Here is a 26,121-nt window from a genome sequence, read left to right as displayed (position 1 = left end):
CTTAAACCGACCCCCCTTTATTTTGAGGCTGTGTCCTCTAGTTTTAACTTCCTTACTAAGTGGAAAGAATCTCTCCGCCTCCACCCTATCCAGCCCCCGGATTATCTTATAAGTCTCCATAAGATCCCCCCTCATCCTTCTAAACTCCAATGAGTACAAACCCAATCTCCTCAGCCTCTCCTCATAATCCAAACCCCTCATCTCCGGTATCAACCTGGTGAACCTTCTCTGCACTCCCTCCAATGCCAATATATCCTTCCTCATATAAGGGGACCAATACTGCACACAGTATTCCAGCTGCAGCCTCACCAATGCCCTGTACAGGTGCATCAAGACATCCCTGCTTTTATATTCTATCCCCCTCGCGATATAGGCCAACATCCCATTTGCCTTCTTGATCACCTGTTGTACCTGCAGACTGGGCTTTTGCGTCTCATGCACAAGGACCCCCAGGTCCCTTTGCACGGTAGCATGTTTTAATTTGTTTCCATTGAGATAGTAATCCCATTTGTTATTATTTCCTCCAAAGTGTATAACCTCGCATTTATCAACGTTATACTCCATTTGCCATATCCTCGCCCACTCACTCAGCCTGTCCAAATCTCTCTGCAGATCTTCTCCGTCCTCCACACGATTCACTTTTCCACTTATCTTTGTGTCGTCTGCAAACTTCGTTACCCTACACTCCGTCCCCTCCTCCAGATCATCTATATAAATGGTAAACAGTTGCGGCCCGAGTACCGATCCCTGCGGCACGCCACTAGTTACCTTCCTCCAACCGGAAAAACACCCATTTATTCCGACTCTTTGCTTCCTGTCGGATAGCCAGTCCCCAATCCACTTTAACACACTACCCCCAACTCCGTGTGCCCTAATCTTCTTCAGCAGCCTTTTATGGGGCACCTTATCAAACGCCTTTTGGAAATCCAAAAACACCGCATCCACCGGTTCTCCTCCATCAACCGCCCTAGTCACATCTTCATAAAAATCCAACATGTTCGTCAAGCACGACTTTCCCCTCATGAATCCATGCTGCGTCTGATTGATCGAACCATTTCTATCCAGATGCCCTATCTCCTCTTTAATAATGGATTCCAGCATTTTCCTTACTACAGACGTTAAGCTGACCGGCCTATAGTTACCCGCCTTTTGTCTCCTTCCTTTTTTAAACAGCGGCATAACATTAGCCGTTTTCCAATCAACCGGCACTACCCCAGAATGCAACGAGTTTTGATAAATAATCACTAACGCATCCACTATTACCTCTGACATTTCTTTCAATACCCTGGGATGCATTCCATCCGGACCCGGGGACTTGTCCACCTTCAGTCCCATTAGTCTACCCAGCACTGCCTCTCTGGTAACATTAATTGTATTAAGGAGCAGAATTAAGCCACTCGGCCCATCGAGTCTGCTCCGCCATTCAATCATGGCTGATATTTTTCTCATCCCCATTCTCCTGGCTTTTCACTATAATCCCTGATCCCTTTATCAATCAAGAACCTATCTCTGTCTTAAAGGCACTCAATGACCTGGCCTCCATAGCCTTCTGCGGCAAAGAGTTCCACAGATGCACCACTCTTTGGCTGAAGAAATTCCTCCTCATCTTTGCTCCTCTTCTTTCTCCTTCTCAATATACTCCCCTTCACTTCTCCTGAAGCTAGTTACTCTGTCATGGAGAACGTTTCTGCTGGAATCAATTATCATTTAATGTCTTGCTAAGTGGCTATTTGCTTATATATGAAGCTAGACAAAGAGAAAGAGCTTCTCAAGTTGCAACTGGATTGTTAACCTAGATGTTTAATTTTAGCGATTAGATAACACAAAAAAAATCAAAGCATTATAGATTTACTTTCACACTATCTCGAATTTCCTCCACTACTGAAGGCAGACAGAAGTAATACTTTTGGCCTCATTATTTAGTTTAAAAAAACCTCCAAAATAAAAACTAATGGAGAGATTTCAACTGAATTTGGTACACAGATACGGTTGGCCTAAGGAAATTGGTGAAAATGTGGATCCAGATCAGAATTCTCCATTTTTTTCCTCCATTAACATCGGAAGATAGAGCAACTTAATTTGTGGGTTGGTTTATTTAGAATGTTGTTGATTGTTTCAGAATGTTGTGGGTTGTCTCAGCTGCTGTGCTGCAATGTCACAGCTGTCAAAACGTGAGCAAAGTTTTCAGAGCAGGTTGTTGGATGTGAATTGGCTTGAAGCTTCTTCGGGGAAATGGAAACTCAATAAAAATAATTCTTTTTTTCGCCTTCACAAGTACAAAGCATCAGCGAGACAAGGGAAAGCCTCAAGGAAGAGCAGTATAATTGCAATAATGTTGAGTTGATACAACATGCATTCTGCTAAGCATCTGCTTTGTTTGTTAACTTACTGAGCCTCAAGTTATTTACAGATGCATTCATGAGTCCACTCAGAACTTTGCATCTGTACAGCAGAATATGCTAGCCTGTGGTGGTTACATTTGGATCATTATTCCGTATGTGTAAAAATTGTGGGCTTTTCCTACACCCAAGACCTTCGGACACACTATTCCTCATTTGATCTGGAGGAGGAAGCAAAGTTAATGCTAGTTAATTGCTCCCGTGTCTATTCTTGCACTGATCTAAACTTTTTTTAAACAGAGAACTCTGAGAACATTTTGCTTGGAAACCTGATTACAGGTTACATGATTAAGTACAGACAGAAATCATTAAGCGCTGCTCCCTGAGCTGCTGGGAATACTGACTCATCAGGTCAAGGAAAGCAACTAGGCATGGGTGGAAGCAGTGTATGGTGGCGTTTTCTTTTAGCGGTTGGTAGAGAGCAACTTTGTAGCAACTCACAACGGGTCAGATCCACAACCGAGCAGATTGTGTGTGGTCAGTGCGAGGAATGAACTTGGAAGAGCCAAATGGCTTCCTTTTCATTTCAGTTAGGTTCTTTGCAGTTAAATGTAGCTGTCCGCTTTCTGAAATCGATCTATTTCTACAGAAATGTTCTCGAGACATATTGGTATCGTTAGTCAGAGAGTCATAGAGGTTTACAGCATGGAAACAGGCCCTTTGGCCCAACTTGTCCATGCCGCCCTTATTTTTTTTTAAAACCCCTAAGCTAATCCCAATTGCCCGCATTTGGCCCATATCCCTCTATACCCATCGTACCCTAGTAACTATCTAAATACTTTTTAAAAGATAAAATTGTACCCGCCTGTACTACGAACTCTGGCAGCTTGTTCCAGACACTCACCACCCTGTGTGTGAAAGAATTGCCCCTCTGGACACTTTTGTATCTCTCCGCTCTCACCTTAAACCTATGCCCTCTAGTTTTAAACTCCCCTACCTTTGGGAAAAGATATTGACTATCTAACTTGTCTATGCACCTCATTATTTTATAGACAATAGTCACAACAGGGACTCAAATAATTCACAAAAAAATATGGAAACACTTAACAGTTCAGGCAGCATCTGCACAGATTACAAAAACGATTAACATTTCAGATCGCTGATCTTTCATTACCTTTCTGATGAAAGTTCGCCAACCTGAAACATTAATGGCAGGATTTTCTGCATGCCCCATGCGGTGTGTTTTGTGATAGTGGGGGCAGCCCACCAGTTGTCAGCGGTGGTATCTCCTGGTCCCGCTGCTGTCATCAGATTTCCTCATTGTTCGTCGTCAGGGAGCATGCGGCGTTGGGGGGGGGTCTTCTTCTCTACACAGATGCTGTTTGACCTGCTGAGGGTTATCTTTGATTCTCTGTTTTTAATTTCAGATTCCCAGCATCGGCAGAACTTTGATTTTGTCAAATAATTTAGTTGAAAATCTGTCCCATTATTTCTCAATTTTCAGCCACAAGTTGAGCACAACAACGAACACAACCAAAATGTTTGCAGAGAGATTTCAACATCGAAAAAAGATCTCATCAAGACCCAGGAGGTTTTTTTTGCCGAGAAGAAGCTGAGGCAGTGACGCCACTGAGTGTGAAAAGAGGATGAGCCACCAGAACGGTGGTAGGGGTGGGATTTATTATAACCCACCAAAGGTTAAAATCAGGGACGCTCAAGAGATCAGAATTAGAGGAACACGGATATCTGAGGGCTGTACGGGGGTTGGAGATTACTGTATAGAGCAGATCAAGGCCATGAAGGGATTTGAAAATAAGGATGAGAATTGTTTGACAGGAAGTCAATGTAGGTTGAGTGAGCACAGGGCTGATAGGTGAACAGGACTTGGCGTGAGTTAAGAAGTGGGCAGAATTTTGGATGGCTGCAAGTTAACAGAGCAAACCAGAGGAAAGTTTACAGGGAGGTCAGCCAGGAGTGCATTGATATGGTCAAGTCTAGTGATAACGAAGGCATGAATGAGGATTTGCTACCCCAAAGTGCGATGGATGTTGAGACAGTGAATAAATTTAAAGAGGAATTAGACAGATTTTTAATTGGTAATGGGTTGAAGGGTTATGGGGAGAAGGCAGGAAAATGAGGATGAGGAGCATATCAGCCATGACCAAATGGGGGTGTGGATGGGCCAAATGGCCTAATTCTGCTCCTTTTTCTTATGAACTTCAGCAGCAGACGAGCTGAGATGGGAAAAATCACAGGAGTGAAAATAAGCAGTTGCAGTGGTGGTGTGAATAGGGTCTGAAACTCATTTTAAAGTCAAATGAGACAAGATGATTGTGATGAGACTGGTTTAATCTCAGACTATTGCTGGGGAAAGAAATCAAGTTGATAACTAGGGAGCAGAGTGTGGAGGGAGGATGAAAAAATGGATTCAGTCTTTCCACTATTAAATTGGAGGAAGTTTTTGCTCATCCAGCACTAACAATCTGATATTTTATCAAAAATGGCAGAGTCAAGAGAAATGGTGGTGAGATAGTGCTGGGTGCGGTCAGTGTACATGGAAAACTAACAACGCTTATCTTTTGGACGATGTCACTGAGGGTCAGCATGTAAACAAGTAGGAGAAAGAGGAACACTAAAGGTAAAGGTAAAGGCAATGGTGCAGGAGCAGGAAGAGAAGCCATTGCAAGTGATTCTTTGTCTACAGTTAGATAGATAAGCATGGAACCAGACAAGAGCAGAACCACCCAGCAGCATTACAGTGGTGAGGGTCTGGAAGAGGATTATGCAGTAAAATGGATCGAAGTCGCACTCAGGTCAAGAAGGTTGAGGAGGCAAAGTTTACCTTTGTCAGAGTTACATAGAACGACATTAATGGTTTTGGTTCTGGTATTGCAGAAGGAGCAGAAATCTGATTCAAGCATGGAGTTCAGGGAGAGATGGAACGGGTGACGGAGGCAACAACACCTTCAAGGACTCTGGGCTAAGAAACTGGACAAGAAGCAAAGTGGCCTGTTCAAATGGATCACAAGCCTCAGATACTGGGTATATGAAGTCTTCCTAAGGTGAAGATTTAGTGTTCACCTTTTGAACAAAACTAAGGTTTTTTTGCCAAACCGACATTAAAATCCTGCCCTCTGATCAATAGGTAACTTCCGTTGCTGCGTGATAATAAACAATGTGATCTGCAATAGCAGAGCTGTTTTTCTTTTGATAGTTGGCATTTTCTTCAGGAAAATGGGATGGGGGAGGCGGCAGCACTCAAGGTGTGTTGTTGTTTTTGGCGAGGGGTCCCTCCACTCAGGTAAAATAAAGCTTGAAAACCACCGGGTTGAATATTTGCTACATATGCTTGGTTCCTTAAACAGAAAGGAGCTGGCAGTCTGCTGCCTTCAACAAGGTAGGCGTGGTGCAGAAAGTCAGGTTCGGGTAGTTCAAAACTTGGTTGTTGACTTAGCTTGCTTTACCTTAAAGTTAACTTTTCTCAACTTTTTTTTAATTTCAATGCGCCATTGAAGGCCGAGTCTTTGATGTTCAGTTGGAAGACTGTGGTCCAAATGGCTGGATTTGTTGGCCGCCTTGAATGATTTCTTTGTTTGGGTATTTCCCAACTCTGCCTGGATGGTAGATAACAGCTGAAGCTTCCTCTATTGGAAAGGTGTACAGACTGTACATAAAAGTGCACCCGCGATACAGGGGGAGGCAGAACCTTTCGAGCCAAAGGCAACAGAGAAGGCACAGCTGCAGTTGAGGCCAATTGACTCCAATACAAAACTTCCAAAATTCCAGATAAAGGAGTTCAAATTAGAACAGAGGTGTACATGCAAGTGAAAAATATTAAAGACTGCACAAAAATAAATTTCTCGTATTAGAGAGCAAATATTAACAAGAGATTAAAAAGTGAAGGATTCTAGTTTTAACGCACACACAACTGTACAAATATACCAAAATCTTGCTGACAAATAAGTATAGATGCTTTATTTTTACAAAATAATGTAGAACCCCAGCAAGTTAATATAAAACAAAAACGATGCCTGCAAATAAAAGCAAACCATTGAGAAAGGTAAAATGAACTGACTGAATGGCGTGGCATTTGAGGTTGTTAGACCAGAATGGCGAGATGGGAGGGGGAGACTCATAAGGTATTTTTGATTTTTGTCTCTCCTTCCCCACCTCATTTTTCCCCTTAATTTATTGCATTTCTCTCTCTGCACATTCCACGTGCACTATGAGTGAAGCAAGACAGCACAAATATGGAGACATTAGGATGTCGCGATACCGTGCAACATGCTAATTCGTGTTTTGATACACCTCATCAATAACGTACACATAAGCCTAGAGTGCCAAACTTGAATCTTCCTCTCGTGAATGGTGCAGTAGGAATCTGTCTGTTAACTTCAAAAAGCTTAGCTTCTGGGGCAACTGAGACAACAAAATGCATCCATCTGTGTTACAGTGTGCACAGTCCAGAAGATGGCGCTCCCTTATTACAATCATTAAAATGACCTTAACTGCTGCCAAAACTACAGCTCGTTCTAGTTCCGTCCAAAATAGCACGTAATTAAAAGTAATTTCTTACAGCATAATTAAATACATCTCATGTGATTGATGTTGGATTACCCAGAGAAGGAAATGTTGATTTTAATCCAGTTAATTATGCAACCTGAACTGACTAATGCAATTCTACAAGGTGGTCTGCATTCAATGACCCATTTCCAGTTTTGTCTTTGTGTTTGCATTGTTCAGAGAGACTGTTGATAGGTAAAATGTCCACATCAAAGCACTGTGTTCATTTGGCTTTATACAGTTTTTCCAATGGGATTTGCAGAAGGAGAGAAACAAAAATGCTTTTTATTTAAGACCAACCATGTAAAACAGGGGGCGAGGGGGGGGGGGGAAACAAAATGAGAGAGAAAATAGAACAAGTGGGTGGGCCACTCAGAAATCATATGATGAGCATTTGGAGTCTGGCAGTCTGCATGGCCAAGAAATATCCAGCACCATTAGCGTTCATTCGAGACAAAGAATTCAAGAGTGTGGCCCTTAGCCATGACAGAGAAATTGTGCACCTGTCATCTGAATCATAAGTCTGTAAAATTCCACAGAAAAGTTGAAAACATCCTGCAGTGAAGACGTCTACACTGTCCCAGGATATGGTTAGTCTCAATAACGATTTTCCTCAGCAAGGAAAGCACTTGGAAACCCGCTGTCCCTCGTGTCCACCAAAGCTGGCAGGCACCATGATTTTATCCACGGTTTTATTTCAATGAGGAAAGAGCAAACCACTCAAAGTTAAATGGTACCTCGAGGGCTTCCACTCTTCCTTTGCATTTCTGTAATTAGCTCCACACCGTCACACACCAATTAAGTGAAAACTTAAAAAATCTGAGATGCCTATTCCCAGCGTGCAAGATTGGGATCTTTTCCAGAAATGCAACTATTTGCTCAATGTCACATCATCACCTTTCAAGAAAGTAGTACTGTGGAGCTCCCTCAATGATTGAAATCTCTGACAGGTTGCACACAATCCTGAGGCAAGGATCTGTATTTTGATGCAGAAGAAAGAACAAGGATCCTCGGGTCACCCACAGTCACAAGATTTGAACGCCTTTTACACCCCTTTCACTTTGCTTTTCCCAACTAATAGGGAGACACTGTGTCATCAAACAATGACAAATGAGTATCTCCACTATAGAGGACTAATCAGACACTTACATTTTCCTTGATTAACCTTAAAATTTTAAATATGAAAAGGTATGAAAAATGATAAACTCGTATGCAGAGAAATTTGTCATCTTGAACTTAGCAGTGCACCTACCCTTGAGAGTTCAGAGTTTCGTTGGCAATTAGCAATAATTTTGACAACATGGTGAAGACTTTTAATCGCATCTCAGGATCTCTGTTGGGCTGAAGGCAGGTTTTTAAAACTGGAAAAACTTCATGTAGTGATTCCCCAAGTACAGGACCTACAAAACAAAGTGCAGACAATCTCAGGAAATGATTCCACTTGAATGGTACCTGTCAAAGAGATGTTTTGAAAATACTTTAAAAACTAGATAAACACATTATGCAAAATAATGGTTACTTCAAAGTGAACTTTTAGAAAACTAATATCAATTTTGTCCAATTAGTTTTATATATTAATTGAGAACATTGAGTTACAGAAACCATTACAAAAAGAACGTTCATTTTGCTTAATTCATCATTTTGCTCAACTATGTAAAATACCTTTTGTGTAACAACTGACCACAGATTTCATTCTGAGTGGGTTTAGAGATATCCGATTCCATTTAGGAGCACGGCTAAGCTCCACAAAGTAAACTCACATCTGTGATAAAGCTGTCAGTTCTCAAAGATCCTATCAGTTGCTCACCTTACACAATGGCTGCGAATTCTGGATTGCTCTGACCAAACTATAAACCGACAATATAAACAGTGCCAATTTGACAATTTTGTTATTTTGAAATAAAAACTTCCACTTACAGCCAGCAGGTTAAAAAGTGCCTCCAAAGAAACTGAATATGAATTCAGATAGAGGTAAGCAGTTTCATTTAAACCCCTACTCAGCTCCTGCCCTGTGGCAATGCATAGATCATGCACAAAACTTGTCTGGAACATGCCCTAGTTTTGTAATAATACACTATGTAAAGTTATGGAAACTATCAGATTTGAATCTGTAATAAAACAAGTGCAACATTATCTGCGTGGCCTGGCTACGTGACAAAAGGAATATTTTAGATGGATTTCGGATTATGAGACATCTTTGAACATATTTTGATGATGGAGGAGTTGTACCAGGAGCTAACTAAATTGATAATATCAAATGTTCTTCCACAATTGCACATTGTCACAGTCTCTGTGGGATGTTACTGCTGTCTGTTAGTCCACATCACAATGAGCAAAGCTCTCAAATGCAAATTTTTGAAAATACTAATTTCAGGGTACAAGTGACAGAATTACAACAACTAGTCTGCACCATGGACAGCCATACACTGTTTAAGGTGGTTCTTAGGATCATCACAATCTCTCACCAAAAGCTACGACTGGGAACTAATGTCAAGCTTTTGCTTTGAGGCATGGCAGGACATAATTGTTTCAGGTATGGGCTCAGAACCTCCACACAAACACCCTTGCAACTCACAAAAAAGGGCACTTTTACTTCTGCGTTTCAACCAACTGTAGACAAGATGCATATTCAGTATTTAACTTCACAACCTTGCCAGATTGCAAATGCTTGAACCGACCACCCTACATGAATTAAGTTAGAGATGGTTTCTATTAATGATTTTTAAAAAGCCAAGGGGGAAGAAAGCCAAAAGGAACATGCTCATTGCAGGTTGAGAGAAATGTGATATTATCTCAAGGTTCAAAGAATGCAGTAGCAAAGTGATAAATGGGATAAAGAAAAGAGAAAATGGTCAACCAAGTAATGAAGTAGAATCATAGAATCCTAGATTCCTGAAAGTGCAGAAGGAGGCCATTTGTCTAGGCTGCGCCGACAGAAGTCCCATCCAGGTCCTATCCCTGTAACCCCATATATTTACCCTACTAATCCCTGACACTAAGGGCCAACTTACAATGGTCAATCAACCTAACCTATGAATCTTTGGACTGTGGGAGGAAACCGGAGCACCCGGAGGAAACCCATGCAGACAAAGGAAGAACGTGCAAACTCCACATAGACAAGACACCCAAAGCCGGAATTGAACCTGGGTTCTCTGGTGCTGTGAGGCAGCAGTGCTAACCACTGTGCCACCATGCAGCGTGGGGAGGTTTGGCTGGAAGGTGTGACAGGGGAATGTTGTTATTTAATAGAAACAGTTGTATTGGAAGCTGAGCAACAAAGATAGAAAAATAAACACCGGAAAAGTAGAGACCAGGCTGGAAACCAAATGTTTACCCAGTCACCTCCAATTTGCATGAATAATAGGAAAGAAACCTGCCAACAATATCAGCTTAAATACAATAGAAAATAAGGATGCTACTGAGCTCCTCAGTTCAGTGAGTAGATTATCTGGCATGATATGCCAGTTTAATATAATGATGGCAAAATATTCCAAATACAGAAAACTATTAACATTCGAACATTTTGATGGAAGATATATAACCAAATGTTAACCTGCCCATTCTCCTCTAAGATGATGATGCTCATTCATTTCTTGCATTTCACCTTATTTCAGATTTTATAGAATACACAGATTATTTTTATTTTCATCTATGAATAGCACAGGAAAGTTTGCATACAAGAACTACCTGATGCAAACCATAAAATAAATTACTCTGACTGCATTTCCACACAAGCCGCAAACAAAATCTAAAATCATTCAATTGTTGCTCAGAACACCAGCATTTGGCCCTTATTTTGCATTAATAACATCAGTGGTCACCTATATTATGGAGTAAATCAGACAGCAAGTTCAGAAGAATGCACATGTGCAGTTAAATGCTGAAATTTGGAAGCTTTGGTCGAAGTTACTCCACTCCACACCACAGACCGTGCTATTATAAAACCTCTCCAATAGACTGGGCTTTGAAACACACACAACTGTGTAAAGTTGAGGTACTTGCCCAATAAACATGCCAGAAGAGATTTAACCTGGCGCACTCAGGAGTAAATGAACTTTCAATGGCGTGATATGTACTCGCAAATGACCTCTCTGGCCCTGAAAATTTTATTTTAGAGTGTGGAGCCTCATTCCTCAGAAGTTAGAAGTTGAAAATTTTTAAAAGTTTTTTTGTTCACTTTTTCTGCCCAACTGTCGCAATCACATCTTTCTTTCCCAATCTTGATTTTGCTTTCTGTCCATGAATAAAATTTAATTTATTCTTCCTGCTCAATATTTCCTGGTTTAGATTCTGTACATCGCAAAGAGGAAACTTAAATCTGAAAAGCCTTGCTACATTGCGCTCTGTTCACAGATGCCACCAGATGTCCTGTAGACAGCGTCATGCTGGATCAGAAGCTGGATTAGAAGTCTGTGCTCTAAAGCATGCAAATAATTTGTAGGCAGCTGTCAGTGAGAGGAACGGCAAGCACCATTCCTTCAATGCTGACCGCAAACTCCAAGTCATTAAAACTAATAGGTAGTAGTTCATAATGCTCTGCTTGAGAAGTGTACAAAAGAGGCTGACTGACATACTGGATAAGATCAGGAAATGCAGAGTTTGAAGCTGGCCCAGATTAATGGAATGAAAGTCTTCTATCTCAGCCAACTATGAAGGTGTCAAATGAAATGGGGTTAAAAGATATCCCTCTTTCAAAAAACAAACAAGCTCAAACAGTGCAATAGGGTCCGACGGGCACACACTTTTGAGGGTGAACAAAGTTTCAAGTTGGAATGCAAACCAAATCATATTCACAGTTTAAAAATAGATATTTGGCAAATAAACTTCGGCTTCTGTTTATGTGTCAAGAAAGATAATTAGCTTGATCAGCAAACTGCTGGTGAGTGTATTCATATTCATCACTCAGGATAGGGTTTGGAACTGTAGCACAAGATTATGTCAAATCCAATAACCAGGTAACTGCAATTGGGACAACTGTCATCTTGGGTGCAGAATTCAGCAAGGACTGTATAAAATAAAGCACAGCTTCTGGAATGTGGCAGACAGGATTTCCTTATGAAAACCATTGCAACAAGGATCTGTGTGCTGCATCAGTTCTATGATATACTTGACGTGGAACAGTTGGATGCTGATCCTGGATGCAAAGAGTTGAAAAACATTTCATGCACCCGGCATTATTCTCTCAATCTATTGAGCAAATAGATTAAAGTGTAGCCAGCTTGACTATTATTGATAAAAAGTAAACTTGAATATTAAATAGATGATCACATACAACACTTTTAAATTTCCTGCAGCTGAATTGGCACCTCATTCACCATCTTCAATATTCACTCCCTCCAACACTGACACACAGTGGCAGCAGTGCGTCCGAACCACAGGATGCACTGCAGCGACTTATCGAGGCACCTTCAACAGCATCTTCTAAATCCATGAACGCTACCACCTAGAAGGTGCAGTTGGTGGCATTCCCACGCAAGCAGATGCATGGGAATGCCATCAACTGCCACATCCTAACTTGGAACTATAGCACCATTCCTTCACGGTCACTGGGTCGAAGCCCTGGAATCCCCTTCCTAACAGCACTGTGGATATACCTGCAGCGGTTCAAGATAGTGGCTCACCACTACCCTCTCGAGGACAATTAAGGATGGGCAATAAATGCTGGTCTAGCCAGCAACAAAAGTGTCTCAAGAATGACAATGAAAAAATAGATTTTTCTGTTAGAAGGGAACTAAATGACATTGACATAGTGCAGGAAGGTGGACAGGAGGTATAAATCAGCCCTGAAGCAAGATCAAAGGGTCAAATAGCCTACTGAAACTCCTATTACTCATCATAGAATCCCTCCAGTGCAGAAGGAGGCCATTCGGCCCATCGAGTCTGCACCGACCACAATCCCACCCAGGCCCCACCCCCACATATTTACCCGCTAATCCCTCTAACCTACGCATTTTAGGATTCTAAGGGGCAATTTTTAACCTGGCCAATCAACCTAACCTGCACATCTTTGGACTGTGGGAGGAAACCGGAGCACCCGGAGAAAACCCACGCAGACACGAGGAGAACGTGCAAACTCCACACAGACAGTGACCCGAGCCGGGAATCGAACCCGGGACCCTGGAGCTGTGAAGCAGCAGTGCTAACCACTGCGCTACCGTGCCGCCCTATTACTGTTCCACTATTTGGCGTTTTATATAGGGATAGGGCTTGATGTTCTGAAATTTACCATGACTTTTCAAGTCTGCAGAAAATAAATTTATATGCAAAACATACAAAATAAATAGCTACAAGATGTCAGTGATGTAAAATTTGACTGAGCAACAAATCATTTTCCTTACCTGATTGAACAATAATAGTTTCAAACTGCAGGTGCTGTACAGAGTAGCTGGTCCACTGATGCTGCATGTCAGCCACCCATCCAATCAGCTCACTTATATGTTGTCTATACAGGTCCAAAAAGTTATCCAGGTTCTGTGCTGCAGCAAGGGAAGCCAAGGCTTTCTCTACCTGCAACCAGTTCAGAGATTTCACTTTGCAACGTGTTAAAGAATAGCAGCTCACTATAATAGTATAAGCAATTCACTACAACTGTGCAAATAGTTTATGGCAGACTTATCAGTGCTGACCCAAATTGTTCACCATATCTGACATCTGTTGTCAGCAAACAGACTGGAGGGAACTTTCCTGCCCCGCCTGCCACAGGAATCACAGCAGGCGGCGGGCGGGGGTGGGGGGCAGACCATGCAAAAAGGTCTGTTGACCTCGGGCGGGATTTTCCGGTTTTGGGGTGAGCGCGAGCTGGAAAATCCCACCCACTGGGTTTGTGAGGTTGCAGTGCTTGAATGAATGATCACAAAATTACTTAGTTTGATAGTTACATAGTCAGCAAACAAAAGGAAGGAAGGTTGAATGGAGATCCAACCCTACATCATACCAAAGTGATAAGAACATAAGAACTCGGAGCAGGAGCAGGCCATCTGGCCCCTCGAGCCTGCTCCGCCATTCAATAAGATCATGGCTGATCTTTTCATGGACTCAGCTCCACTTACCCGCCCACACACCATAACCCTTAATTCCTTTACTGTTCAAAAATTTATCTATCCTTGTCTTAAAAAACATTCAATGAGGTAGCCTCAACTGCTTCACTGGGCAGGAAATTCCACAGATTCACAACCCTTTGTGTGAAGAAGTTCCTCCTATGCCTCCTAGTTTCACCTGCCAGGGGAAACAACTTCCCTGCTTCGATCTTATCTATTCGCTTCATAATCTTGTGTGTGTTTCTATAAGATCTCCCCTCATTCTTCTGAATTCCAATGAGTATAGCCCCAGTCTACTCAGTCTCTCCTCATAAGGCAACCCTCTCAACTCCGGAATCAACCTAGTGAATCTCCTCTGCACCCCTTCCAGTGCCAGTATATCCTTTCTCAAGTAAGGAGACCAAAACTGCACACAGTACTCCAGGTGTGGCCTCATCAGCACTTTATATAGCTGCAACATAACCTCCCTATTTTTAAACTCCATCCCTCTCGCAATGAAGGACAAAATTCTTAATTACCTGCTGCATCCGCAAACCAACTCCTTGAGATTCTTGCACAAGGACACCCAGGTCCATCTGCACAGCAGCATGCTGCAATTTTTTACAATTTAAATAATAGTCCATTTTGCTGTTATTCCTACCAAAACAGATGACCTCACATTTACCAACATTGTACTCCATCTGCCAGACCGTCGCCCACTCGCTTAGACTATCTATATCCCTTTGCAGACTTTCAGCATCCTCTGCACACTTTGCTCTGCCAATCATCTTAGTGTCATCTGCGAGCAGTGGGCAGTGGAGATGGGCATAGGTCAGTGATTTCCTCTTACACTGAATGCACTGATGTTGGAGAGCACCAGAGTAGAGCAGGCAACCTAGGCCTGTGTGAATTACAGTTTATCCAGACAACATGATAAAGTCCAGTGGGGGAAAAGGAACTCAATGAATCCTGGATATATATCAGACTTGTATATCATAGAAATCATAGAAACCCTACAGTGCGGAAGGAGGCCATTCGGCCCATCGAGTCTGCACTGACCACAATCCCACCCAGGCCCTACCCCACATATTTTACCCACTAATCCCTCTAACCGACGCATCTCAGGACTCTAAGGGGCAATTTTTAACCTGGCCAATCAACCTAACCCGCACATCTTTTGGACTGTGGGAGGAAACCGGAGCACCCGGAGGAAACCCATGCAGACACGAGGAGAATGTGCAAACTCCACACAGACAGTGACCCAAGCCGGGAATCGAACCCAGGTCCCTGGAGCTGTGAAGCAGCAGTGCTAACCACTGTGCTACCATGCCGCCCCTATATAGAATAGATTGCCTGAAAGGCAATTTCAGATTAATAATGTTCTAAAGGGAACTGGATATATACACGTCAAAAAAATATAAGGCTCTGGGGAAAGAGCAGTTGTGTTGGACTAACTGAACAGTTCTTTCAAAGGGAGAGCACACACGATGGATTGAATGGTATCCCTCTGTGCTTTATGATTCTCTGAGATACATTTTCCCAGACACATTGCATTCAGTGTAAGGGGAAAATCACTGGTCTATGCCCATCCCCACTGCCTACTGCTCCAGCTGCTAATAAAGGACCATGGTTCCAGTCAGTAAATGGATTAAAACGATTTGCATAGAACAGATCTGGAAAGGTTTTGCTGTAAATTAAACCATACTAAAATATGAAGTTTTAAAATTATAATTCATGCAAGGAGGAATTTGTGCTCATTAAGATACAGTATCTACCCTGAAAATGTGTTTTATCAGCATGAAACACTCCTGTGACAGATACCACAAATGAAGCATAAAACTCCCTCAGTTCTTTTTCAGTCATGTGCCTTAACTCCAAGTCTCGTAATGATCACCCACCACTTGCACCAATGCAATGTTTCCATTTCCCACACTATCCGTCTCTCAGCTATTCAGAGACAGATTGCCAATTTGTGCCTAATTATGGAAAATTTCGTGCTGTGGCCATGTTCCCATTCGGAAACGGATGGAGACTGCCCAAAAGTATTTCACACACAATCCCTTACAGCGGGTACTGAGAACAGACTCCTATCTCAGCATTATGGGCTGGATTCAAACCCTGGGTAAGAATGTATTAATTGTGCTTCCAAAGTCCTCAAAATCTCAGCCTTTTCCAAACTTTTGATTTGCTCATGTTTTCACAGGACTAAAACATCCTGTGATATAGGCACATATTTAAAATTCTACTTAAGGAATTGTAAACCAGCAGCCCTCCCCCACTGTGCCAGGATGCACTTTCCATGCTGTTCCCACGGAAGCTTTCCTTTAGACTTGGCAAGAGTGGGTAACACTCTTGCCTTTGAGACTGAAGGTTGTGGGTTTTAAGTCCCACACCAAGGACTAGAATGCACTCCCATTGCAGAACTAAAGGAGTACTCCATTGTCAAAAGGTACCATCTTTCAGATGAGGCGCCATTGCAAGTGGATATAAAAGATGCCGTGGCACAATTCTGAAGAGCAGCAGTGGGGTTCTTCCCAGTGTCCTGACCAATATTTACGTGACTGACTTCAGTGAAGTAGACGATATTTTCATTGTCACATTACTGTTTGTGGCAGTTTGCTGTGCACAAATTGGCTGCTGCATTTCCTAGATTCCAACAGTATGTGCACTTGAGAAAGAACTAACTGGCTGTAAAGCATTTTGAGATGTTTTGAGGTTGTGAAAGACGTTATCTAAGCCTCTCTATTTTCTAAACTGAAACAGACAATTAGTGAAAAACAACCGGTGCGGCTGGGGAGGTGGGAGGAAAGGAGGATGGGGAGTAGGAATGATTTGTGATATGGAAGCATGTCCATTATAAATTTGATCGAGATGCTCCTAGTTCATTGCACGTGTGACATCAGCAGCTTTTTGTACAGGTTATCTGGGATGGATTCAAAGTCAGGTTCCAGAGTTCAGATCTTAATGGCACACAAATAAGTTCACTTCGGAGAACGTTATCAGAGAAAGGTTAGCACATTTTAAGGGCTAAAAGGCAATTCAGCATCAGAGCAATAAAGGCAGACCAGAACTGACGTCCTATTAAATAACATTGCCAATCTAAAGGCTCTTGCATGAATAGACACTTTGGTGTGAGACTTCAAACAGGAGGTACTGTTTTTCAACCATTTGAGAAAAAGTGGTGCAATATACAAGTCTACAGGAGCTCATTTTGAAGGGAGTGAAAATTATTCCCAATGTATTTTTCCAAGATTCTCTTGACACAAGTTAAACAAGAGCGCTGCCACCCAGGTGGCAGAACACACTGATACTCACTGAGCTCCATCACAAAATGGCAGGATAAAGGTTCAAAACCTGTAAATTCTACACAAGTCAATACATGGGGGATGGTTCACAATGGAGACCAACCACTTAACCACAGGGAAGGAAAGAGCGTTGAAGGTGCCGGAGCTGATTTTGCGCATCACCTCAATGGTAGGTTATGATAGCGAGGCTTGTGCTCTCTGCCAGCAAATGATGTATGGCACAAGAACTCCCAAGAAGAGGGTGGGAGAATCTCAAAGTACAGTTTTTCCATTTTTTTCTATCCCTGCTGAGGCATCTCCCTCAAGAACAGCATCATCAAAAGTAAATATCAAGACTCTCCCACACAAACAGTGTTTCATCTCGAATTGGAAAACTCTGATTCATTCTGCCCACTCTCCAATCAGATCAGGAAATGGAACAAGTTGAAAATAGCTACAGCGTTTTTTTTTCCCCTGAAGAAGGTAAATGGAAACTGAACACTTCTTATTTCTTTCGCTTTATTATATATATTTTTAAAATTAGCCTTTGGAATCAGCAGCAACAGTTATTGCTCAGGATTAGAGACTAGATTTGTCCTCTGATACACTGCCAATGACTGCATATGAATACACTCATTGGACTACAAAGCAGCTCATGGCATTCATAACCAAAGACACTCAATAATATTTGCACGTGCATAAGGTGTCTAAATATTAATTATGACAGTTTGCACACGCTGTCAAAAGATCATCACTGAAATCCCAAATCACTAACAGCTATAATTCTGGAAGCTTCTCCTGCTCCATTTCAGTCTTCAGATGTCTTGAAATTTGTGAAAACTAATTTGGAAGTTTTAACCTCAAAATATGTGCACATCACACACAATTTGAATGTCTGAGCCAAGCACTTCATACATCGAATTATCATTATATATTTACCATATAATACCATTATATTTCAATAATTCTGGCAATCCACCGTCCAGCAATTAGTTTGCATTAGTCCTGCACTGAAAATCTGAACAGGAGCCACTTTTTCCTCTTTTTATTTGTTACCTAGCACAACTTTAACGTGGATTGAATTTTCATTTCCCAGGCCCATCAGGATTTTGCAGCATACACCTTTTATTTTTAAACTTTAGAATTTTTAGAAGCAGGGAATGCCATTCAGCCCAAGCAACACAAGAACATAAGCAATAGGAGCAGGAGTAGGTCATCTAGCCCCTCAAGCCTGCTCCACCATTCAATAAGATCATGGCTGATCTGATAGTGGGTTCAGTTCCACTTACCCGCCCCCGCTCCCCATAACCCTTAATTCCCTTAATGGTTAAAAATCTATCTATCTGTGACTTAAACACATTTAACGGGGTAGCCTCTACTGCTTCATGAGGCAGAGAATTCCAAAGATTCACTACTCTCTGGGAGAAGTTCCTCCTCAACTCTGTTCTAAATTGACTCCCCCGTATTTTGAGGCTATGCCCCCTGGTTCTTGTTTCCATTGTAAGTGGAAATAACCTCGCTGCTTCTACCCTGTCTAGCCCCTTCATTATCTTATATGTCTCTATAAGATCTCCCCTCAACCTTCTAAACTCCAATGAGTACAGGCCCAGTCTACTCAAGCAAGCCACAGTGCCACAGACAACCACGCCACCTCACCTCATTTCTCATCATATCCTTCAAATCATTATCTTTCAAATCCTTATCTATCCAAAAATTTATTCTACTGTCCTTTGAACCTCTACGCATTCTAATATCATTCTCTTATTAACTTATTCTTACATTACAACAGTGACATAATTGGGGGAAGCGTTTTGGGACATCTTGATTTCATGAAAGGTGCTGTATAGATGCAGATTCTTCCTTTCTTCATTATTCAGCAGCTTCATCGCCCATAGGTATAAAGTTCCATCTAATTTCCTTCCAGAGTCCCTATCATTCATCACTGAAGAATGTGTCTGGAATATGTTTGCCAATTCCTTCCATAATCTTGAAAACTTCAGTCTGATAACATTCTCGGAAGTGAACTTCTTTGTGTGACATAAAGATTTGAACTATGGAACCTCAAAGGATCCTCCTTCCAAAGTAAATGAGTCCAACTCGCTTAACCTGCCCTCAGAATTTAGGTTGTTGATAGCCACAATGATCTTAATTTCTCACCTCTCAAATACAACAATGTTAATTCCTATGATGAGATAGGAAGATCTGGCCAGTGTTTTTGATGGGATCTGCTCAAAACCTTCTGCATAGCAATTATACTACCTCTAAATCTCTACTCTAACCCTTGCTAAATTAACCGACCAGCAATTTTGCTATTTAGACTGCACAGTGCACATTTCATAGATTTATCTACTACAGAAGAGGCTAATTTGTTATAAGATTGTTTAACTTAATACAAGCTTCCCAATTCGGCTCCGTGCTAATTATTTTACACTTAGCTGAAAATACTTTTTCCCTTAGTATTAACTAAGCTGCATCCTTTTGAATTGTCCCTCATCATCTACCAGCTTAGCAGTTTTACTTTCTATATTCTCAATCAAGCCTTATAAATTAAAATAGCAAAGGGTCTCAACAGCAACCTCCTGAAATAGCTTACTCATAACTGCTTAATTGGAGATGTGGAGTACTGCTAAACACTTTCCGTTTTGGATAGGCAATGGCAGACATTTAAAGAACATATGGATGAACTTCAACAACTGTACATCTCTGTCTGGCGTAAGAATAAAATGGGGAAAGTGGCTCATCCCTGGCTAACAAGGGAAATCAGGGATAGTGATAAAACCAAAGAGGAGGCATATAAATTGGCCAGAAAAAGCAGCAAACCGGAGGACGAGGAGAAATTTAAAATCCAGCAGAGGAGGACAAAGGGTTTAATTCGGAAGGAGAAAATAGAATAGGAGAGTAGGCTTGCAGAAAACATTAAAAACTGACTGCAAAAGAAGAGAAAAAGACTGGTGAAGACAAATGTAGGTACCATACAGTTAGAATCAGGTGAATTCATAATGGGCAAGAAAGAGATGGCAGACCAGCTGAACAAATACTTGGGATCTGTCTTCACTAGGGAGGACACAAATAATCTTCCAGAAATACTAGGGGATGAGAGTTTAGCATGAAGGAGGAACTAAACGAAATCCTTATTTGTCAGGAAATTGTACTGGGGAAATTGCTGGGATTAAAATCCGATAAATCCCCAGGGCCTGGTGCTCTGCATTCCAAAGTACTCAAGGAGGTGACCCGAGAAATAGTTGACGCATTGGTGATTATTTTCCAGCATTCTATAGACCCTGGAAGAGTTCCAGTGGATTTGAGAATAGCTAACGTAACACCACTTTTTAAAAAAGGAGGGAGAGAGAAAACGTATAGACTGGTTAACTTGACATCGGTAATGGGGAAAATGCTGGAGTCAATTATTAAGGATGCGATAACTGAGCATTTGGAAAGCAGTGACAGGATTGGTCCAAGTCAGCATGGATTCATTAAAGGGAAATCATGCTTGACAGATCTTCTGGAATTCTTTTGAGGATGTGACCAGTAGAGTGGACAAAGGTGAACCAGTGGATGTTGTGTATCTGGACTTTCAAAAGGCTTTTGATAGGGTCCCACACAAGAGATTAGTGAGCAAAATTAAAATTCATGGTATTGGGGATAATATATTGACGTGGATAGGGAACTGTTTGGCAGACAGGAAGCAGAGAGTGGGAATAAGTGGGCCCTTTTCAGAGTGGCAGGCAGTAACTAGTGGGATGCTGCAGGGTTCGGTGCTGGGACCCCAGCTATTCACAATATACATTAATGATTTGGACGAAGTAATTGAATGCAATATCTCCAAATTTGCAGATGACACTAAGCTGGGTGGCAATGTGTGCCATGGGGAGGATGCTAAGAGGCTGCAGGGTGACTTGGACAGGCTGGTTGAGTGAGCAAATACAATATAATGTGGATAAATCTGAGGTTATCGACTTTGGTGGCAAAAACCGGAAGGAAGATTATTATCTGAATGGTGGCAGTTTAGGAAAAGGAAAAGTGCAACGTGACCTGGGTGTCATGGTGGAACAGTCGCTGAAGGCTGGCAAGCAGGTTCAGCAGGCGGTCAGGAAAGCTAATGGCATGCTGGCCTTCATAACAAGAGGATTTGAGTATAGGAGTAAAGATGTCTTGCTGCAGTTATACAGGGCCTTGGTGAGGCCACACCTTGAGCATTGTGTGCAGTTTTGGTCTCCTGGTCTGAAGAGGACATTCTTGCTATTGAGGGAGTCCAGCAAAGATTCACCAGACTGATTCCTGGAATGAAAGGACTGACATATGAAGACAGACTGGATCGACTGGGCTTGTATTCACTGGAATTTAGAAGAATGAGAGGGAATCTCACAGAAACATATAAAATTCTGATGGGACTGGACAGGCTAGATGCGGGAAGAATGCTCCCAATGTTGGGGAAGTGCAGAACTAGGGGTCATAGTCTAAGAATAAGGGGTAAGCCATTCAGGACTGAGATGAGGAAGAACTTCTTCACTCAGAGTTGTGAACCTATGGAATTCTCTACCACAGAAAACTGTTAGGGCCAGTCATAGTCATTAAGTTTTACAGCATGGAAACAAGCCCTTCGGCCCAACTTATCCATGCCACCCTTTTTTTTTAACCCCTAAGCTAATCTTAATTGCCCGCATTTGGCCCATATCCCTCTATATCCATCTTACGCATGTAACTGTCGAAACGTTTTTTAAAAGACAAAATTGTACCCATCTCTACTACGACCTCTGACAGCTTGTTCCAGACCCTCACCAACTTGTGTGTGAAAAAATTGCCCCTCTGGACACTCTTGTATCTCTCCCCTCTCATCTTAAACCTATGCCCTCTAGTTTTAGACTCCCCTACCTTTGGGAAAATATATTGACTTTCTAGCTGATCTATGCCCCTCATTATTTTATAGACCTCTATAAGATCGTCCCTCAGCCTTCTATGCTCCAGAGAAAAAAGTCCCAGTCTATCAAGCCTCTCCTTATAACTGAAACCATCAAGTCCCAGTAGCATCCTAGTCAATCTCTTCTGCATTCTTTCTAGTTTAATAAAATCTTTTCTATAATAGGGTGACTAGAACTGTACACAGTATTCCAAGTGTGGCCTTACCAATGTCTTGTACAACTTCAATAAGACGTCTGTTAAATATGTTCAAGAGGGAGCTGGATGTGGCCCTTGTGGTTAAAGGAACCAAGGAGTACGGAGAGAAAGCGGGAGTGGGATACTGAAAGTGCATGATCAAACATGATCATATTGAATAGTGGTGCAGGCTCGAAGGGCTGAATGGCCTCCTCCTGCACCTATTTTCTATGTTTTCCAAAAATCCAAACAATGTTAACTGCATTTATCCCACTCACCATACCAGAAATCGTTTGGGAATTTTGTCACGTTAGTCAAACATGATCTGTCATTTCTAGATCCATGCTGACTGTCCTTCAACTAGCTGTGGAAAGTGCAGAGAAGCTGAAAATATAAGCAAAACCACAAAATAGAGCTCGGGGCCAGAAACAAATTATGATCTTGGGTCAGAACCAGATTGGATAAGAGAATCATAGAATCCCTACTGTGCAGGAGACCATTTGACCCATCGAGCCTGTACCAACAACAATTCCACCCAGGTCCTATCCCCATGACCCCACATATTTACCCCGCTAATCTCCCTGACACTAAGGAGTAATTTAGCATGGCTAATCAATCTAACCCACGCATCTATGGAGTGTGGGAGGAAACCCACGCTGACATGGGGAGAACATGCAAACTTCACACAGATAGTGACCCGAGGCTAGAAGTGAATCCGGGTCCCTGGCTCTGTGAGGCAGCAGTGTTAACCACTGTGCCACCTTGCCGGATAAAGATAGGGCATAAACAATGATGAGAGTAAGAGAGAACATGCACACACAAACAAATTTTACGATGGATGAGTATTTGAGAAAAAAAAAGACCTTTCAGGGCCAATGGAATCCTAGAGCTCTTCACAGTCAAAGTATTTTTGAAGTCTAGTCACTGTTGTGATGTAGGAAACAGCAGTTTGCACACAGCAAACTCCCACATACAGCAATGTGATAATGACCAAATATCCTTTTTGTGATGTTGATTGAGATATATAAATATCGGCCATGACATCAGGGATAGCTCCCCTGCTTTACTTTGAAATAATGCCGTACAATATTATACATTTATCCAAGAGGCCAGGTGCAGCCTCAGCTTGAACTTCTCATCCAAAAGACAGCACCTTCAATAGTGCACCATTCCCTCAATACTGCACTGGAATGTCACTTTTGATTCTTGAGCTTAGTCCAGGAGTGGAACTTGAACGCACAACCTTCCGACTGAGAGATAAGAGTGCTACCAACTGGACCACGGCGGACATTCGATGTACTTCGCATCGGGTTTAAAAACTTGGGCTTCATTTAACCCAGTCAACATTTCTTCCATTCAAAGCCACTTCAACTCAGTAAAGTCAAACACGTTGCAAGACGGGAGTTCAGATTTAAGTAGGCATGTACTTAAAAATTAAAGCTAGAAGAATGCACCTACTAAGGCTTTGAAATGGCTGGCTACATAAAATAAACAATTGCCACCTGACACAAACTTTGTTCAACAATTTACACTTTTGTCATACCTTCTTTTCCAGCTCTTGGTCAGATGTTAAGGACGCAATGGTCACCAGCACTTTAAGCAGGGGCAGATTGATTTCACTGCACTGCTTACCACAGACAGTAATCAAGGTCTGCACACACGCAAGCAAATGTTCCAAATACTCCACCTACACATCATTAAAAAAAAAAGAGAATCAATATTTTTGTACCAGAATTTCACATCCCATTTCATTCTTTTGACTACTTTTGTGCGTATGAGTAGAATCCCATGGGGATTTATTTGGCCTTCATGGAAATCGGTTGCAAATTTGATTCCAAAGCTCTATTAGAATGTTCTACATCATTATGAACACGCATGTGTTTTTTATATATTAAAAATGGTACGATGACTCTGGTGGGAACAGAACCGACACACTTTCCACAGGTCATCAGCTGCTTCATATACATCAACTTCCTGCTAGGAGAAGCAGCAGGCACAAGATAAAATTTCAAACCAGTTTCCTGGTATAACATCGCTAGCTGGTAAACAGTTTTGATAATGACAGATAAACTTTTCTACATCATCTTTGAATCTTTTCCCCCCCCCCCCCCCCCCCATATTGTTTTGTTATGTAGCTCAAACCCTTTATTTCCATTCATTTGATTGCCGGTTTTATGAAACTGCCAAAAGATTATTGCTAACCTAAAAGATCAAGACCCAGTATGTGTGACCTCAATATGTTCTAAAGCACTACTCCTTTTGTACAAACACAATATTTTCTCCCCAACTTGTTTAGACAAAAGCCACAAATCTATTTTCTCATACCATGTTATTGTAGGTTGTCATTAATGCAACAGATTTCAAAGGCATGGATCCAATTTCATTCAGCTGGGCTGCCAGGTGCAAAATTTGGCTCAGGACACAGGGGCAAATACCTCCAGAGAAGACACTGAACTGTTTGAAAGGAGTGAATTTCCTTTTACAACAAAGAATCGCAATTTGCTGTTCGGTTGATCATCATATATTCAGTAATCACTATTAACACCTGGTTCTGATCAGAAGGAATTTGTATCCAGGTCAAAACTATACAAATTATTTGATGCAGGAAAAATTCTCCCCCTATTTCTCAAAGACATGGCTGAACAACTGTCAATGTTTGGCAGTAACTCTTGCTTTGCCTAGAGATAGTTGTGCTTTCATAACCATAAAACTGGCAATCTGAAGTATTTTTTGAAATGTGTCCATACGGTGAACTAAATGTAACACTTCTGAAGAGACTGTCAACAGAAAAAAATACGGAAAAAATTGGAAGAAAGATCAAAGCTACATTAGAAAATGTAATCAGTGGCAACTATCCTTCCTGTAAGTCTGTAATGCTACCTGTGTATGATGTCGACAGCTGGATCCTGACAATGGCACAGGAGTAGCAAGTGGGTGGATGCTTTTCCTAATAAGTTGTGCAAGATGTGTGTGTTGGCAGTGGCCTCCTGGAAGTAAGAGCCAATACTGGACTGAGAAATAGGGTACACGTGCCATATGCCTTTAGATTGCAAGTCTTAGATAGAAAGAATGTTAGATTGCATGGGAGGCCGGAGACGAGATGGTAAAACTCTTCATTTGAAGACTTAAGTGGGGAAAGTTACAATAGGCATAGAAGTTGCAAGAGTTTGCAGAGGAGAAAATGTTACACTGAGATACCATGGCATTAATGGTCTGATGATTAATCAGACCATGTCAACCACTCCATGCATGGTTTTGCTGAAAATCCCTATCAAAGGGGAGATGGTGTAGGTCTCAATTGAAAGGCATTAATGTACATGAACATCTTGGGAGTTTGAAGTGCATTGATTCACCACCCAACCAGGAACAAAGTTTGTTCTGATAAAAAGCACCTTCACTTTCATGAGTTGAAGTTATGCCATGCACACACAATAACTGTTCTTCAAATTCAATTTCCTTCATAGCAATGGAAACTGCTGCAAATTGAGTACATATGGTCATCCAACCAAAGAAGCATTGACTTGGTCCTCAGTGATCAGCAAGAGGATTAGTCACTTGAGTTAAGTACCGTAGAGGCTGCGAGGACGCAATAAAACTATTTCAGTATAAAACAGTATATTTAATGAAAGTTGAGGGAAGGGCAGGGAGCTAGAAATAAAAGCAAGTTAACCAGCAAAAGCAGAACGAATTGGGAAGGCAAAAAAAAGTAGAAATTAAGTGCTCAATATGTTTTAATTTTTATTTTAGTAGTACAAAATTATTGTAATAGTAAAGATACATTTGACACCTGCCATTTGTCATTATTACTGTAATAGTCGTAATCCT

General features: G+C 41.6%; 1 protein-coding gene across 2 annotated transcripts in view; it reads right to left on the bottom strand.

Moving 5' to 3' along the window:
- The window catches only part of dnaaf5 (dynein axonemal assembly factor 5), a 117,314-nt gene that overhangs the window by 23,339 nt on the left and 67,854 nt on the right, over nt 1-26,121 (bottom strand). For both annotated transcript variants that reach the window (XR_013500689.1, XM_078240642.1), the window contains exons 7-9: nt 23,840-23,983; nt 13,241-13,409; nt 8,155-8,302 (exon numbers count right to left, since the gene is read on the bottom strand). Coding sequence is in view for 1 of the 2 variants with exons in the window: in XM_078240642.1 (XP_078096768.1) it covers nt 8,155-8,302; nt 13,241-13,409; nt 23,840-23,983 (461 nt within the window). In the remaining variant the exon portion in view is untranslated. The remainder of the gene's footprint in view (nt 1-8,154; nt 8,303-13,240; nt 13,410-23,839; nt 23,984-26,121) is intronic.

This window comes from Mustelus asterias, chromosome 23 (genome assembly GCF_964213995.1).
Source record: "Mustelus asterias chromosome 23, sMusAst1.hap1.1, whole genome shotgun sequence".
NCBI lineage: Eukaryota > Metazoa > Chordata > Chondrichthyes > Carcharhiniformes > Triakidae > Mustelus > Mustelus asterias.
Note: the sequence above shows the minus strand (reverse complement) of the source record. Positions and strands in the feature narration are given on the sequence as shown.